The sequence below is a fragment of the Typopeltis vanoorti genome, chromosome 11 (assembly GCF_054136105.1).
Source record: "Typopeltis vanoorti isolate ZY-2024b chromosome 11, IOZ_Tvanoo_1.0, whole genome shotgun sequence".
In the NCBI taxonomy this organism is placed as follows: Eukaryota; Metazoa; Arthropoda; class Arachnida; order Uropygi; family Thelyphonidae; genus Typopeltis; species Typopeltis vanoorti.
The window spans coordinates 110,135,864-110,154,265 of record NC_143559.1 but is presented as its reverse complement, the minus strand read 5'-3'; the positions used below and the strand labels follow the sequence as shown (position 1 = coordinate 110,154,265).

At 34.1% G+C, this 18,402-nt stretch overlaps 1 protein-coding gene across 4 annotated transcripts in view; it reads right to left on the bottom strand.

The window, feature by feature from the left end:
* Positions 1 to 18,402, bottom strand: part of LOC150101933 (putative leucine--tRNA ligase, mitochondrial) — a 212,305-nt gene that overhangs the window by 150,588 nt on the left and 43,315 nt on the right. For all 4 annotated transcript variants that reach the window (XM_090400328.1, XM_090400327.1, XM_090400330.1 and 1 more), the window contains exon 7: positions 7,817 to 7,906. In XM_090400328.1, coding sequence (XP_090256454.1) covers positions 7,817 to 7,906 — 90 coding nt within the window. The remainder of the gene's footprint in view (positions 1 to 7,816; positions 7,907 to 18,402) is intronic.

Below are 18,402 nucleotides of genomic sequence, written 5' to 3'. Positions count from 1 at the left end.
ATTTTTTCTGATGGGAGATTGCACAGTTATTTGCCTGGTAGAGCTGGGACTTATCTTGGGGGTTTTCAGTAAATGATTAGCCAGTTGATCAGGAGTTACCTCTGGTGGTTTGTATGTTGTCGGTTCTGCCCCCCCCCCCTAATTTTCTCAGAAGTGCCCAGCTTTTCTGGCTAGATTTGGTGAAGTCAAGTTCATGGATGGTTGAGATCCATCTTTCCTTTCTGTTTTTTGTCAAGCGTTGCTATGGGCACCTTAGCAATAGTTGGGTCTTCAGTTTTTTCATATTTGGCTAAAAGTTCCTCAGTATCCCTACAGAAAACAATACACGGGATGTATTGTTTTCTGTAGCCTCTAGGAATAGAGACTTTGGCTACAGTTTGATTAGTTTGACAAATCGGGGATAGCAATTAAGAGTTGGTGGTATTGCTGTAACGATTTGCTCAATTTGCTTTTCAAACATATTCCAGTTGGATTTGCAAAGGTTCCATCTAGCGATTGGTGTTCCACTGATGATTGGGATTGATGTACCTGTCTCTATTAGTGTAGGACAATGCTGGCTGTTAGAGAATCTGTTGAGAATGGTTCTGGTTGTTGGCAGAGGGTGGTCTTCAGAGTCTTTGGAGACTATGCACAGATCAGAGGTGTAGGTTCTGTTGCATCTGGCTGAGTGAAGAGTGCCTTCTTGCTTGGCATCATAGATCAAATACAGGTTATATGTAACCATTAACAAAAAACATTTGCATTAACAAAGCATCACCACTCTCTGGTGAAAAATCTAGTCCTCATGCCTTTGTGTTTAGTGAGGGAACAACAATTTCAGGCATTTTACTATTTATGGTAGATGAAGGATGCATATCATAATTAAAAAAAAAAAAAAACTCAAATCACTCTTGCTTATTCTCTCTAAAGAAGTCCATACCTGCACTGACACAATCATGCTATGCATTATGTAAATATTATGTAATATTTTATACAACAAAAATATTATAAAGCAGTTCTAAGGGTGAAAAAAATGGCACACAGAAAGTTGGAAAGCCTCAGAAATTTTCAAGCCAAAGTCTTCATTTAGTAAATATTGCTAAATATAAACACTGCAATATATAAATAATTCTCAGGGGATAACTTTAGTGAGTACATGAGTGGTGAACCTGAGGTACTTGATGCTGGACCATGTATTACCTCATGTAATACACATCTGTTATATTATCTGTATACCGGTCCCTACCCTTCTTTCTTTCTTTCTTATATTTTTACTTCTTCCTCCCAATGCTATTAGAGTATCTGTGGGCTAGGAGTGAATCTTTTCTATCTTACTTTGTTCTTCTTGTGCAATGGGAGTCTGCCTTCTCTCCCACCATGCCTAGCTAGAGCTAGAAGGAAAATGCAGCAGAGGAGTGGCAAACTGGCTGCATTAAATTGCCAAAACCCCTTATGGATAGAGAATTATTATGGAGCCAAGATAATACTACATTATTTGGAGCATATGATGCGACTATTTTTAGATCACAGGAAATAGTTGAGAAATATGCTATGTGGTCAGCTCAAAAAATAATCCACCTCCTAACATTAAACATAAGGACTCTTTTTAAACGGAAAGGCCAAATTGATGGTGAAAGAGCTGGAGAAGTTTAAGTGGGATATAATAGATATTACCAAAACACACTGGCCAGGAGATGTGGTAAATTTGAAGAATAGAAAACTGTTTTACTCAGAAAGAGACGATAACATCATAGAGAGGGTGTCACAGTATTGGTCAATAATCCCTTCCAGAACTCCATTATAACAATTAGGTTAAAAAAGAATGCCATGCCTTACAGACGGCTCTGTAAGGCATGGCATTCTAGGTCAGGAATTGACAAAAGACTGCCAATACCCAATCTTGATAAAATCTTTCCCTACCTGCAGTGAACTCTAAGTAGAGCAAAGTCATAGGGACCACAGGAATAACAAAGTTTCTTTAGCAGAGCACTATGCCTATGGGGACTTGGATTGATATTTTTTAGTAATTTGTCACAGTGAGAGAGTTTGCTATAACAGCTAGGCTGGTTGGCCAATATCATATTCACTCTCCAACCAACAGACTGTGGGTTCAAATCCCACAGTTGACATGAATGTTTTTCACTGCATTGAATTTCATTGCATAGTGTGAGGCTACCATTCTGCTTATTAGAGGCCTGAAACGACTTGAAAAAGTTCCATGTTTGGTCTCTAGAACAGGGTTTCTGAACTATGTAAAAAAAAAAAAAAGTAAAAAATACAAAATATATATAAAATAAATAAAAATAGAAAAAAAAAAATCCTTAGCATGCCCATGGCACAAATGTACTATAGGTTTACACATAAAAACTTTGGGAGTCACATAAAAGCATTTGCTATAAATGAAAATCAACTATATAGGAAAAATAGTGTACTGCAATGCTCTGTTGTTGTTTTTTATTACTCCCAGCCTTTTGGTCCAGATGATATTTTCACCTGTTCTGCTCAACATCTGTGTTCTGAAACCAATACTTGTCCAATATCTTCTCCACACTCTATCGTACTCAACTAGCATTTACCCCACAGCATGGACTTGAGTCTAGTTACGGTAGGATGGTAAACTTTTATATTCCCTTTTTTGGGATGGGATGAATATGGACTTGTTTCCATGATCCACTGTCCTCACCTAAGTTCTCTCCAAAATAACAGAAGTCAGCAACAGTCAAAATCAAAAATATATCATTGGTTTACAATTTTTATGAGTACAAATCACATAAAAACAGTAAATGTCTGGTTTACAACTTTTTATGAGTAGGAATCACATAACGGTAATTAGCAATTAATTAGCAACCATTTAGTAAGTCTCAATTTACAGCAGAGCAGTCTGCTTTCGTCAACTTTCTTGATGTGCCACAGAAATTTGGAGAATACTGTTTACCACTCTGTCCATTCACCATCATGGTGAATGGCTTCCTTCCTTCAGTTCTTCATGTATCCTTTCACTTATTCCTCTTCTTCCCATACATAAAATGACCTTGTCTCACTGATTTCAAATCCTAACTGTAGATTTGTTTATGACAGTTCACTCCATTCATCCTAATTTGACAAACCTTGTAGTGCTCAAACATTTCAAGATTCAGAATCTTTTACAATCACTACTTTACACTCTGATTTCTAAGCCATTTTTCAATAAGAGTGAGGATACCTTTTGACTCCAGTGCTATCAAATTGGCCATGTCTGTGATCTCACAAAAAGTGTCCCATATCTTATATTTGAACAAAAACACATTAGAAGAATACTAAACAACTTGGACAATAAAGTTCTGAAAAGTTCTGCTCCAAAACTAATACCTATCCTGTATTAACTCTACAATCTTTTATACTCAGCTGGAATCTATCCCAATGCGTGGAAGCAGACATTTATTCAATTCCAAAAAATGGAGATAAATGTCTGCTGTGAAACTATTTACCAATTGCCACAACCTCATTTCTCTCCAGAATAATGTAGAATGTCATGAACTGTCAACTTCTCCACTATAATCAGCCTGCCACCAGCATGGATTCTGCAAATATCTAGATCCATAGCTGACCTCTTAGCCTACTGCATCATCCTCTACTGGATACATGGCATGGAAAGGCTTAGAGAAATGTGCTGTTGCTCATAACATTTTCAGTTCTTTTGATGTGTTTGGCATCAAGGCCTGCTCAGTAGCAGCCTTCCTTCAGTCTACTTGGCATCCTCTGTAACTGGATAACCAGTTGAAAGTTTATACTATCTCTCTTTCATTGTTCACTGAGTGTCATAGATGGATCTCTCTTTAGAGCTTTGCCACCAATGAACAGGACTCTGTTCGTTAGTGGTAAACAGGGCTCTGTTCTATTAACTACTTATTCTCTTCAATAATACCTAAATGACCTAGTCTCTATTACCACTGATCATATTCACAGCTTTGTTCATTACAGTACATTTACCGTATATTTCAGATATATGTTTTTATATTAGTCAACAAAAGCTGTGTCTTTTCTAATAATTTTGAAGGAAAATGTTCTCTAGTAGTGACAATTCATTTTTATTTCTGACCATCTTCAGCAGAAATTACAGTTTATATTTTGTTGACTGCCAGAGTATTAATTCTACCATTCTGTAGAAATACATGATAAAAGTAACACAGGTATTTATTGGCCTGGTTGACAAAGTGGATAGCATACCTCTCTTCAGCCAACAGCTGTGGATTCAAATCTTCTGTGGGCATGAATGTCTTTATGTGTAAAATTTCACTGCCTAATGTGAGACTAATAACTAATTCTGGAGGCATGAAATATCTTGAAAATGTTCATGCTTGGTCTCAGAGCAGAGCTCCTATATTATTTAATGCTTAGCCCAAACATGATACTAATATTAACATACTATAGGCTTATAACCTTTTATAGGTAGGATTTGCATTAAAAAAATAAATTAACTAATTTAAAAGTGTGTGTCAACTAGTTTGTTTATTTACACCTGAAGAAATCCTGTGCAATTGGGATGAAATGTCATGTTACTAAGTAAATAAATGCTATCAACTTATCCCAGTTTACCATATGTTTTACCTTATAAACTTTAATCATATATATATATATATATATATATATAATATGACCATTTTTTCTGTACAATAAGAAGAATTTTTATAGGTTAAAGAGAATAGTACATATAAGCTAGTTGTCTATTTGTTCAACTACCATCAATAAATACATGAATGCAAAGTGTCCACTTAAAGTGAAATAATGTTTGGGTATTATTATAATAATAACAACATGGACATGCATAGATTATTCAATATATTTCATCCATATGGTCATTTGGATGGTTAAAAGAGTGTGTATAAAAGCCTTCTTAGGGTAATTATGTGATCAGTTAAAATGATTAGTCTACTGCATAGATTTAGTTCATGGATAAAATGACACCATGAATTTCTTCACCCATGAAGAAATTAGCTACATATCAACAGCTTCAGAAATTCACATTATACATAGTGAAACCTGTGGAATATTCATAACTAAAAATTCACACGTATACCACAATCATGAAATTTTAATATGTAGACATTTTGTCTTAAGTATCTTAGGACATCATCAGTACAGTTATTACAAACAATACTAGGAATTACATTCAAAGGAACAGTTAGTGTGCATGCTTACATTGGAATCCCTCTATGCATACAGTAGTATGTTTGAGGACTTAAAAAAAAAATTCAGCTGCAATTAAAATTTTTAGTGAAAAATTCATAAACATGTAGAAATTAGAAAGAGAGAGAAAAATTCATAGCTAGACCACTGTTTAAAAATCTGGCCTGTCTAAGTGAAATAACTAGTTTCTAAATATGTGAGTAAATCCATCACAGAAAATGGCATCCACAGTATTATTATTATTATTATTATGAGCCACCGTAGCTCAGTTGGTATAGATGAAGCCCTTTGGTTGGAAAGATCTGGGTTCGATTCTTGTCCATGAAGTAAGGAATTTTATCTGGTTTCTTTCAACTAAAGGTGAGTTAGCTGATCTCATACAGAAGTAGAGGGTTTTTTCACCTGAAAACTCAGGTTTTTCGTCCCTAAAAACAGGTAAACTGGCCCAGTGAACACATGGATCTACGGTCATAAAATACATACTTAATCACTCATTAGGAGGGCTCAACCAGTCCTAAGGGACAGCGGAGGAATGGGAGGAGCCATATGAATAAATAAATTATTATTATTTATAACAGTAAGAGTAAGTAACAGTAACTTTAACTAGAGAAGTCTCAGTATGTAGTGTTTTTTTTTGTTTTTTTTTGCATTTGGAATATAAACATGTTGAAAGGTAGCAGATAGTGGGAAGAAAGAGAGAAAAATAGATATAAATTTAAAAAAAATCTGGACACCATTGATTCTATAACTACAAAATGGTCAAAAAAAGCTGTACGTTTTTAAAAGAATTTACTTTTAATCACTTGTATGACTTCATGATGATCCTCTAGAAAATGCATGTATGCTAAATTATATTTATATTTATATTATTATCATCTTATCTCCAGGAACCAAAGGACTCATCTCATTACATGAGGTCTATACTCTCTCATGCAAAAAGATCATTCCATGCATCAATCACTCTCCATGCAAAGAATCTGCTCATACCCTCCATATACAGCTTCCAGGGAGGGCCTCTAGTTCTACCTTTGCTTCCTTCTACTCTATGAAAAATTTCCTTCACATTAATCTGGTGACAACTCCTCACCAATTTATGTCTCAATCTATCTCCCCCCCCCCCCTTCTTCTTCTTTATAAAAGGCTCTGCAAGTTGCATTCCCTCAATCTCTCCTCGTATCTGACATTCCATAGACCTGAAACTGACCTGGTAAACCTTCTCCGGACCTGTTCCAATACATCCTTATAACTTTGAAAATCAGGTGACCAAATCTTTGTCTTTGTATAAAGTTTAAATGGATAAATAATAATAATTTATTCTCAAGTAGGTATTATTTATTGGTAGGATTCTCATTAACAACAGTTCATGAGAATCCTACCAATAAAAGGTTATAAACTTACTGTAGATTAACTATACATGGGCTAAGGGTCCAGAATCCAAAGACCAAACCTTCAGAGACCAATCTTTTGCCAACCACTTCAGATCTCCAAATAAGCAGGGTGGTATTCTCAAACCAGGTGATGAAATTATCTCCCATCTAAATAAACTACTGGTTTATTTTCTTAATGTATTTCTCTTTCGATCTTTTGATTTTCATTCTAGTTACTTATTAAAAGATCCTGAACAGCAATAATTGAGAACCAAAATCCAAACTGTTGTAGAAAGGGTAAATGAGAAGCCTAATGGAATTGGAAAGACTTTAATTTACTTCTTAGAAAAGACAGTGGATATTATTTTTTCATCATACATTTTATATATATATATGAACATTAAGCCTTGCTCAAAATATTAATTTGGATTATTTTTAAAGTGCAAAAGTCTGGATGTAAACTAAGATTTTCTTTTGTAATTACAATACAATAGTGCAGAACTTTTGGAAATGTATAGAAATGCACAAAACAAATTTGTGGATATTAAATACTGCATGTTCCTTTTGTAACAAAGTAGGAATTTATTACATGAAACTAATTTTTTCTCACATGTTCAAACCAGTTTTAACTTATGGATCTGAGAGCTGGGTCAGAAGTAAAACACTTGCCCAAAGACTAGAGACCGCAGATATGAGAGTCCTGAGAAAGATTAGAGACGTGAACAGATGGCATCAATGGCAATATCATATTAAAAATGAGGATATTAGGAAAGAACTTGATATTGTCAGCATCCAGGAATTGGTTAGTAGAGTTTATCTCAGGTGGTATGGTCACTTAAACAGAATGGGAGAGGAAAGATTAGCAAAACAAGTGTTCTCTGCCATGTTTGCAGGAAAACATGACCCAGAAGAAAACCAAGATATAGGTGGATTGATACGGTACAAAGTGCCTTAGACAATAGAAATATAAGATCTGATAATGCTGGAGTCTTGACAAGTAACAGACTGACTTGGAGGAAAATTGTAGATAGGAAGTTAGTAATGATGTAAATTTTTCATGTAGTACTATCATCTCCTGTACAACCCCTTGAGGGTACATGTCAGGAATTTGATGATGATTAATAGCAATTCTAGATTATGGAAAATTAAATATCAAATGCAGATTAAATTTCAAGTTCCTATAAGCTGATTTGTCTGCATGGTGATAAGGTGTATATCAATTATAAGATTGGAAGTATATTTCTGGAAAGCATTACTATATCAAGTATTGCTCTTTAGTGTATAAATCATCAGAGAATACGTACATGCCTTTTATATGCAAAGCCTTTATGCAACATCTGAAGAAATAAATGCTGAGTCCATCTGTAATATGTAGGATCACAGGTTAGAATTTCCTATATAAACCAAATAAAAAATAGCATCAACATTTCAGTGTTTCAAAACATTATTTTAAAATATCATAAAATTAACTTTCTAAGTAAATCTTTTAATTATATTAGAGATGTTTTTAAGGTCACCACATATGTAATGTGGTGACCTTGACCTTAAGAAAGTTCCATTGTACAAAACTGCACTAGACACCAGTGTGTCTGTCAGTATCTTTGGAGTAGTGGTGAAGATTTTAGAGAAGTTGGTAATTAGTAGAATCAAATAGTAAAATCCTCTAGAAGGAAGGAAGGAGATAATGTTTCATTACTACCTAAATCCCTTTTATTATAAGTTGCAAGATATTATGATAAAGGAAGGGAAAAAAACATTCAAGACTGACTGATATGTGTATGTAAAGCTGATAATCTAAGAAGCATGGGGGGGGGGTTAGGACTCTCTATGAGAAATGCTGTCAATCTCCTCTCTGACTGCTCACTACATGTATCTTCTTCATCATATATATATGTAATGTAGTGAGCAGTCAGAAAGTGTGGTGTGGTTTCCATAATCACTTAATATCCTCAAAAGTTTCAACCTGTATAGACAGATTTATCAAGAGAAAAAGCTTAAAACCTTCTTTTGTCAACCTAGATTGTACAACCTTCCAAAACTTCACTGAGATATTGTAGCATTTCCACTACCAACATCCACAGTATCTGATCGAAAGAATTCTAAACATGCAGGAAAACTCACATAAAAAACTTTATTACTCTAGAATTTTCACCTATGTATCATAGGCATTGTCAGTACTGGATCACAGAATGGCAATTAAACAATAACAGACAATTCTAAAAAAATGCCACCTGAGTAGCTAATGTAAGATAACTAAATAAGGTCAATAATTTCCTAACTTATTAAAAAATTATATAAATATATACATAATGTTAAAATAAAAGGTTATAGGTCTCTTAGAGCCCATCGTATTCACTTAAAGGTTAGCAGATCACTTTTAAATTATCAACTTTACAAAGCTAAAAAATCTTTAGCTCTCTTAAACAGAGAAATCAATTCTATCAAGATTGCTATAGAATCTATATTAGTGGCTGAAATTTTTAACACTATTCTACACATTTCAACAACTTCTTACCAATGTGTTTTTAATGCTTCTCTTGATAATTTGAAGTGTAAATTTGATTCACCAATACTCATAATGTCTGTAACATGGATAGACTCGTCATCAATATTTCCAGCCACCCACTAACACAGAATGAGCTTTTTCATTTTTATCAAAAGAAAATGATTTCACTGTTTCTCCCAATAAGGTACTCATGTCGATCCTCATCTCTAAAAACAGCTAAGAGGATTTGTTTTAAATATGCAAAAATTATTTTTAGTGCCAAGCCTCTACATCCTAATATTTCTTTCTCTGATTTTAAAGCAATGAAATCATTGAAGAATAACAATAATTTAATTATTACTAAGGTTGTTCAAGATAGAAAAGAATATGAGAGAAAATGTCTCTACTACTTCAAGACTATTCAATTTATAGGATCCTCACATTTGATTCTACTTGTAGAATCAAATGTGAGTGTACCAGCTAAACAGACTTAATTCACTCACCAATAATGTTTCTAACTGGGATAAAGATTAAAAGATAAAGCTTAAAACCTTCTTTGGTCATCCACCTAGATTGTAGAGTTTTCCAAAACTTCATAAACCAGGTACCCCATTAAGACCAGTCGTACACTGTATATGATGCCTTATAAGATGACTAAATTCTTATCCAATTAACTTGCTCCTTCAAATAGATAAACTATTACTTATATGATAATTATAAAATACTTTGGATTTTAAAAATAAAATTTCTGATCTTCAAATGGGTGCTTCGGATATTATGATTAGTTTAGATGTTGTATCCTTGTTTACTAATATTCCTTTATCTGACAACACTGAATTACTTTAAGAAGAATTTTCTTCAGATATTGTTAAATTATTTGATTTTGTAGTACATTTAGGTTACTTCTCCTTTAAAAACAAATTATATCAATAAATCAAAGGAATAGCCATGGGCAACAGTGTTTCTCCTACAATAGTCAACTTCTTTGTGGAACCCTTTGAACAATATAGTTTTGATAACATTTCACCTAGACTTACACATTGGTACAGATTTGTGGATGATATTTTTGCAATTTGCAATGGCTCTCCCTCTGGTTACAGTAGTTCCTCTCTAAATTAAAGCACTTTATCCCAGGATCCAATTTACTTTAGAAGAAAATAACCCATTAGCCTTTTTTAGGTCTTCTAATTCTTCATCAACAAGATAGTAGCCTAAATTTTTCAGTTTTTTGGAAGAAGACTCATACAAGCCATTACATCCATGCTGACCATCCTAGTCAAAAGGCTGGAACTATTAAGACTTTGGTACATTGTGCTTATTCTTTATGTTCTTCAGACAAACGTTTACAGCAAAAATTTACAAAATATTAATTTAATCTTAATTATAAAATTTAATTAAGATTAAAATTACTAATCATTTTAAGGATTCTTTTATCAAAAAAGCTTTTAACAGTTTCTCTACTTCATCCAGTACAAATGAAATAACTTGCATTCCTATCCCTTATGTGCATGGCATTACTGAACATGTAGCAAAAGTTATAAAACCACTGAATATTTTTATTGCCTTTCATCCTATTAGAAAACTCTCCACATTCTGGCTTCTCCTAAGCACAAGCTTCTACCTCTTAGTTATCAAGGTATCTACCAGATTCCTTGCTCTTGTGGGTTATCTTATGTATTCATAATGTATTCATAATAGGTTATCTTATTTTGAACAAACCAGAAGAAGTTCTTTAATTCATCTAGAAGAACACAAGTTTTATTATATTAAATACCATGAGCCTGAACTTTCAGAACATTTATTGACATTAAACATAGTGTTTATTGGAATAAGATAAGAGTCCTTCATAAAAGTCATAAAAGTGTTTTTAAGATTCCAGTTTTTTGAGAAGAATGGCGAACTGATTGCTGTTGTATGTAGCAATAAATGGAAATGGTTCGCAATAAATGAAAATAGTTAGTTCACTGAAGAAGAAGAATGGGAGAGCAAGATGTCTAGAATGCTAGTTTGTTTTCCTTTACTATTTTCATAAGTGAAGCTTAAATAAAGATATAGATGGAAAAAATAGCTGTAAATGTTATTACTCTTAAATTTTTTTTTTTTTATTTGTTTGGTTAGTTTGTGATAGTGCTTTTATTTTTTCTGGTTAGCAGAGCTATATATCTTGTACACTTTACTAAACAGAAATGGAAGAAATGAAGCACTGGGATCACAAAAACAAATTTCCTGAGTGTTTTTGTCCTTACAATGTTTCATATGCTGCCACTTATTATTATTATTATTCTAAGACCCCAAAATCATCTAGGAGATCTAGGAGATTTTGTCATACATACAGCTGTGCCTTAAGTACATTCAAATTCTCTGTAGACACCACCCTCTCAGGCAAGGCATTCCAATCATTCACAACTCTGAATGCAAAAAAACTTGCTTCTCACTCCCCTGCTCATACTCTCCTTACACAGCTTCCAGAGATAACTTCTGGTTCTTCCCTGATCTCAAACCATTTTCTGTAAAGCCTCTTCAACATTGATCCTATAACAACCCCTTACTAACTTGTAGATCTCTATCATATCACTCCTCTTCTGCTATCCACTAGACTCTGTAAATTGCATCTTCTCAACCTTTCATCATATTTGACATTCCAGAGATCAAAAACTACCTTAGTCAGTTGTCTCTGGAACCTTTCCAACATTTCTTCATCATTTTGAAAACTAGGTGACCAAATCTGTGCATAGTAGCCCATGTGGAGCCTAATCAGAGCCTTATACAATGGAACAAGAATCTCCTTACTTCTACAAGTCAGTGTCCTTTGCATCATTCCGAGAATTCGTTGTGTTGTCCTACAATTTTGGCAATCTGTCCCCTAAATTTCAGATCCTTATCCACTATCACCCCAAGATCTCTAATTACCTCCAATAATATATCCCCACCAAGAGTAAATTCTAGATTGCATCTTTGTTTCCCAAATTTTAAAACCTAACATCAACACTGAACTGGCATCCACATGCCTATTCACTCAATCTATTCAATTCTTGTAAGGCAACTTCTCTACTCTTCAGTTTGTCCCAATTGTGAATCATCTGCAAAAAACTGAGTATCCCATCCAAATCTTTGCAAATATCATTAACATATAATTTAAACAGCAATTGCCCTAAAACAGACCCATGAGGCACATCACTTTGCTCCCCTATACACAACTTGCTGATACCTATCAGATAGCCAGTCTCCAATCAATCTATTAGATTATTAGTGCATCTAATCTAATCTATTAGATTAAATGCACTAATCTAATATCCAACCCCATCTACTCTAGTTTGACTATCAACTTATCATGCAGTAATCTATCAAAAGCCTTTGAAAAATCCATGCTGTCCATCAAAGATAATACCATTGTTGTCAACCCAATTCTGGATCCTAGTTCTCACCAGCTTCTCCAACATCTTAACTGCAACATCTCACATACAGATAGGCCTATAATTTGATGCTTGAGTTATACCACCTCCCTAATGAAGTGGCACAATCTTATCCTCCTTCCACTCTTTTGGAACTCGATCCAGTACAAGGCTCGTATGAAACAAATATGCCAAGGCAGATGCCAACTCCTTGGCATATTCCTTCCAAATACGTGGTGATATATTATCAAGTCCCAGAGTCTTACTAACATCAAGTTTGCTCAATTCTCCATATACCTCTTGCTCACTTACAGTCAGTCTCTCATCCTCAACTACTCTGAAACTCTCCATGACGTCACATTCATATGAATGAAAGACCTTTATGAACTGCTCATTAAGTATCTCCACTATATCTTCTGCTGCAGTTGTTTTTATACCATTTTCTCCAATCAATGTCATCCTTCCATAATCATTCTTTTTTTTTTTTTTTTTTTTGCTGGCTACATGTCGAAAAATCTCCGTATGATTCTTGTTGGCTTCATTAGCTAACTGCTGTCATACTTCACCTTTGCTACCCTTACTAACCAAGTCACCTACTTGCCTGTTCTTTGTAATCTTTATGGAATTGATTATTACCACTTCTCTTATGCTGCCTCCATAATGCCTTCTTCCTCTGTATTGCAATTAATATCTTCATTCATCCATGTCACACCTACCTTATTTAGCCTCTGACTCTTGGAATACATTTAGGCATTGCTTCTACTAGACAGTTCTTGAATATCCTCCAAGCTGCATTGATCCCCCTTTTCAGCTAATTCCTCATTCAACTTGTTCAATGCTAGTTGTAAATTTCTTCAAATGATATTATTTAATTGTTCTTTTAGTCTTATTTGATTTAGAATTCTTATAATGTCTTGTAATAATTCCATCTAAACTTTACTTCCCTTTATTTTCTTATATTTTTTTGCCTTTAATATATTCTTTATTATTATTATTATTATCAGACCCCACCCACTAGGGAGTCAAAGACTCATCGGGGAAGGCCCATATCATCTACACTAGCTATCATACCTATTTTTGCATTCATTCAAACTACTTGTACTCATCATCTATAAAACAATCCATTTTCCAATCACACACCATTCTAGAGAAATCTAGCTCTCACCATTTTCTTGACTGTATTCATTCTCAACTTCCATGGATGTCTTCTCCTCACCCTCCATAAAATTAAAAATTCCATCTATTGGTATACTGTATGCCCCTTTCAAAAGTTTTAGCTTTCTATTTTATCTCCCCTCTTTCTCCTGTTTGCTGTCTACAGTCCATAAATTCTCAATCTATTCTGAAAATTTATATTCAACAGTCCTCATATCATCTTTAACATTATTCTTAGCTTTCTCTCCACTGTAACAAAAGACCACATTTGGAAGAGGTCGTATCGAAGCCTTATCAATGGTTGTATCAAAAACACAAAATGAGTTCCTGATCTTTAAATATCAATGTTCATTTCAGCATTGCAATTATCCTATAAGCTGTTTTTGTAATATTTGCTATATGGCTTTGATTTGGTTTAGGATTTAACGGCACAAGGACAATTAAGGTTACACTGTGCTAACACATGTCATACCATTACACAAGGTAATAAATACATAAAACATAATACAATACAATACAATAAACAGGTGTAAGTGCACACAATAATAATTATATAAAACAATAAGCATAAACATGTATAAAAATGACTGTGTAAAAGGCAAATGTAAAACAGGTATATTACCAATAAGATGTATAAAATTTATACATCTTGTTAAGGAAAAATCAAGTATAAAAAAATTTTCATAAAAACATATATAAAAAAAACAATTCTTAAAAATGTATACTAAGCATTGCTACCCGAGGAAAAAAACGCACTTATAAAACTAATATATATAGTAAAAACCCCTTTTTTACACTTTTCAGGGGACTGATGGAAAAAAGTGTAAATAGCAGGAAATGTAAAAAAACATTAAAAAAAAAGGCATTGAAAGATGACTTACTGCTAGTATGTGAGTCTACATACTAGATTAAAAAATTTAATAACTGAAAATAAATGAATTTACAATTACTTAAATTTATCAATTTAAAAAAAATCTTCAATTGTTGATTGTTTATGCTTTCAGTTTTTTTTTTTTTTTTTTTTTTTTTTTTAAATATAGCTCCACATTGCTTTGCATTGAGTTCAATGCTTGACCTGTTTTTTACAATCGTGTTCTGAGTGGATACGGAGAGTCCAAGATCGTTTGATAAATGCACACATATTCTGGCATGAAAATCTACATGTCGCAAAATTGCCATCTTTTCTTCAACCGAAATACATTTTCTGTCTTTTTTCTCCATGTTACTAACATGGATAATCCACCACCGCAACTTGAAAGCAACTCTCACATGCTAAATTACATAGCAGAAATTCTGCAATATCAATTCGTACTGTGATTGAAAAATCACGATATCGCTCATCACTACATTACTGTTGCAAGCGTGCAAGTCACCGTGATGGCAAAAATGAAACTATAGCCAAAAGCAATGCCATCTGGGAACAGAAATGCACAGATTTCTGCAGAAATCGATTCGAAAATCAGTATTGCTACCCAAGAAAAAAACGCAAATCATGGGAAATAACGTCCACATCAAGTTGTTAATGGCGGGAAAACAATATATCGTAAGAATAGGCCTTAACACGGGACCAACGGAAAATGACGTAAACGGCAGGAAAACGTAAATTGCGGGAACATAAAAATGGGGTTTTACTGTGTGTGTGTGTGTATATATATATATATATATATATATATAAAACAAAAAAACACATGTACTAACCACAGTGATAAGTTTTAATACATCATCATCATCATCAAATTCCTGACATGTTCCCTCAAGGAGTGTACAGAATATGATAGTACTACATGAAAAATTTACATCATTACTAACTTCCTATCTACAATTTTCCTCCAAATCAGTCTGTTACTTGTCAAGACTCCAACATTATCAGATCTTATATTTCTATCGTCTAAGGCACACTGTACTGTATCAATCAACCTATATCTTGGTCTTCCTCTGGGTCATTTTCCTGCCAAATTGGCAGAGAACACTTGTTTCGCTAATCTTTCCTTGCCCATTCTGTTTAAGTGACCATACCACCTGAGATTAGCTCTGCTAGTGCATTCATGGATGCCGACAATGTCAAGTTCTTTCCTAATATCCTTGTTTTTAATATGATATTGCCATTGACTATCTGTTCACACCTCTAATCTTTCTCAGGACTCTCATATCTGCGGTCTCTAGTCTTTGGCCAAGCATTTTACTTCTGACCCAGCTCTCAGATCCATAAGTTAAAACTGGTTTGAACACTGTCTTGTATACAGCTAATTTAGTGTTCTGACTAATTTCTCTCTTATTCCATATGAATTTATTCAATTGACTTCCCTCCATGCCAGCTTTGTTGATTCTGTTGTCTATTTCCATATTTAATTTACCATCTTCAGTAAAAATGGTAGCTGAAAAAAAAGTAGCCGAAATGTTTTACTTGTTCCACAGGTTCCTCATTCATAACACAGTTGACATTTTCAACAATTCTACCTATTTTCATTGTCTTTGTCTTTTTAATTCTGACCTTCATACCATATCTATTACAACAGTTATTCAATTTAGTCAGGGAATCTTGCAAAGTTGTAGCAGATTTATTTAGAAGTATAACATCGTCTGCATAAAGCAAAGAGCTGACATTAACATCTCCAATCCTGATATCAGGCCTAATACCACTCTCCTTCACAATGCGATCCATATAGATAATGAATAACAGAGGGGATAATGTACCTCCTTGTCTCACACCAAATTTAACATTAAACCATCTTTCTGTACTTCCTTCAATTCTGACTGCCAACTTACAACTCAAATACAGACGAAATATTGCTTGATATAATACCTCATTGACAACATATAACTGTAGTGTATGGAAAAGCTTCTCTCTTGGCACTTTGTCATATGCCTGTTCCAGATCGACAAAACTTAAATACAGATCTTTGTTTTAATACGTAAATATTTCAAATTGTGTAAAATAATATTTTTATATATATTATCTTCTTTTTCTTTTTTTTTTTCAGTTATATTTTAATTTAATTCTATAACATGCTACTGCACACATATTGAGATTCCATTGTAATCATGCGCCCTAACTGTATGTTATTCCAAGCATTGTTTGAATTACTGAACTGAGGATGTCCCAAGATACTTGGAATGAAATATTAAAGTATTAAAATTTATCACTGTGGTCAGTATGTGTGTGTTTTTAGTGATAAATTTACCACAGGTTTCATTGTATAAAAAAATATATATACACTGCTTAGAAAACAGTCAATGAAATCTCCATGGGGATGGTGCATCATGCCAGATAATGAGTCAAGTGTTTGTAGCCAGTATAAATTCCAAGTGCAATGGCAAAATAGTTTAAAGAAGGGAAATGATGGAGTTTGAAAGAGGCATTGCATAAGAGAATGCCATGTTGCAGGCCTATCTGTTCAGCAGATTGTTGATAAATTGGGCCATCCCAGTTCAACAATCAGAAGGTGCTACGAAGGATATGTAAAAACCACACTGGCAAACACGTTGAATGTGAAGTTTTCGGGCAGTGACTGGAATACGAATCGGCACAAAAACATTCAGAACCGAGGTTCACAACATGATTTCTATGTTGTGAGCCCCAACATGAATACTATTGCTCTGCAAAAATGAAAATGACTGATCAATCTGATAAAATCTGCCTAAGAGTATAAGGGCTCAGACATATTGTGAGTATGACTGTAAAAGTGACTGCACTCATTTACAAAGTGAGGACAGTCAATTAAAATGTGAGTGATGGTTAGTCCAGTACCAGAGAACTTGCACATAGGCATGTACTCAACTTAAAGAGAAAGTGTGTGTTAAACAGCTTTGAAGTATGTGGAGCTGAGTAAGAGCAACTTCTTTTTTATGGTCCCTGTGTAGACTAGACAGCAACAATTAATTTCAGGCTTGATTTCATAGAGCTTATTATTGGTCTCAATTCCATTACTGCCACTGGAGATAACAGTTTCTGTTTGTGATCTGCTTGTAATCAGTGCAGGAGAGAGCAGATGGTGAAAGCTTGAGAAACGAGCTGGACTACCTACAGGCCTCATTTCCCCATTTCCCATAATCACAACGTGGCTTGGCAGCCAACAAAAGTGCACATTGAAATATCTTACATAACTGATAAAGGACATGTTGGATGAGAGAGACTCAGATGTTTCTGCAGCTCTAGACTTATTTCCTATAGGGAGCTCTGCAAATCTGTATATATAATGCACCTTTAGTAGTGATTCAGTCGTATGTAGTTTAAGGCAAGCTCTGTAGCATACAGCTCAGAACGTGAAGTAATTACATTCTAGTGGATCTGAGCAATATTATATTGTCTGGGAAGACAGCAGAAGCAGATAGACACAAAATCAGAGCATGTGCTTGAAAGACTTGCTGGTGGACAACAGGAGGAATGGAATATTTGGATAGCCTGCAAAAAAGAAAAGCTGCACGGTAGTGTTTATGTATGTATATATATGTAGCAATTTGTAGTATTAACTCGGAATTGGGATATGTTCATATTTATATATACTGACTATAACCAAGACTAGAATAACAATTAAATTTATTCAAAACACAACATGTTTCATCGGATTGTCCAACTTCTTCAGGCATGGGAACATAGAAAGCAAATAAACACTATAAGAAACATCGTATCACTATAAAAACGACTATTATAAAATTCAGTTAGCTTTGAACTGTAGCTACAGTCCGTGTTGAAGTTCTATTGTTAGGCAGCTGTGTGTGTTGTCTGATAGAACAACAGAACTTCAACATGGACTGTAGCTACAGTTCAAAGCTAACTAAATTTTATAATAGTCATTTTTATAGTGATACGATGTTTCTTATAGTGTTTATTTGCTTTCTATGTTCCCATGCCTGAAGA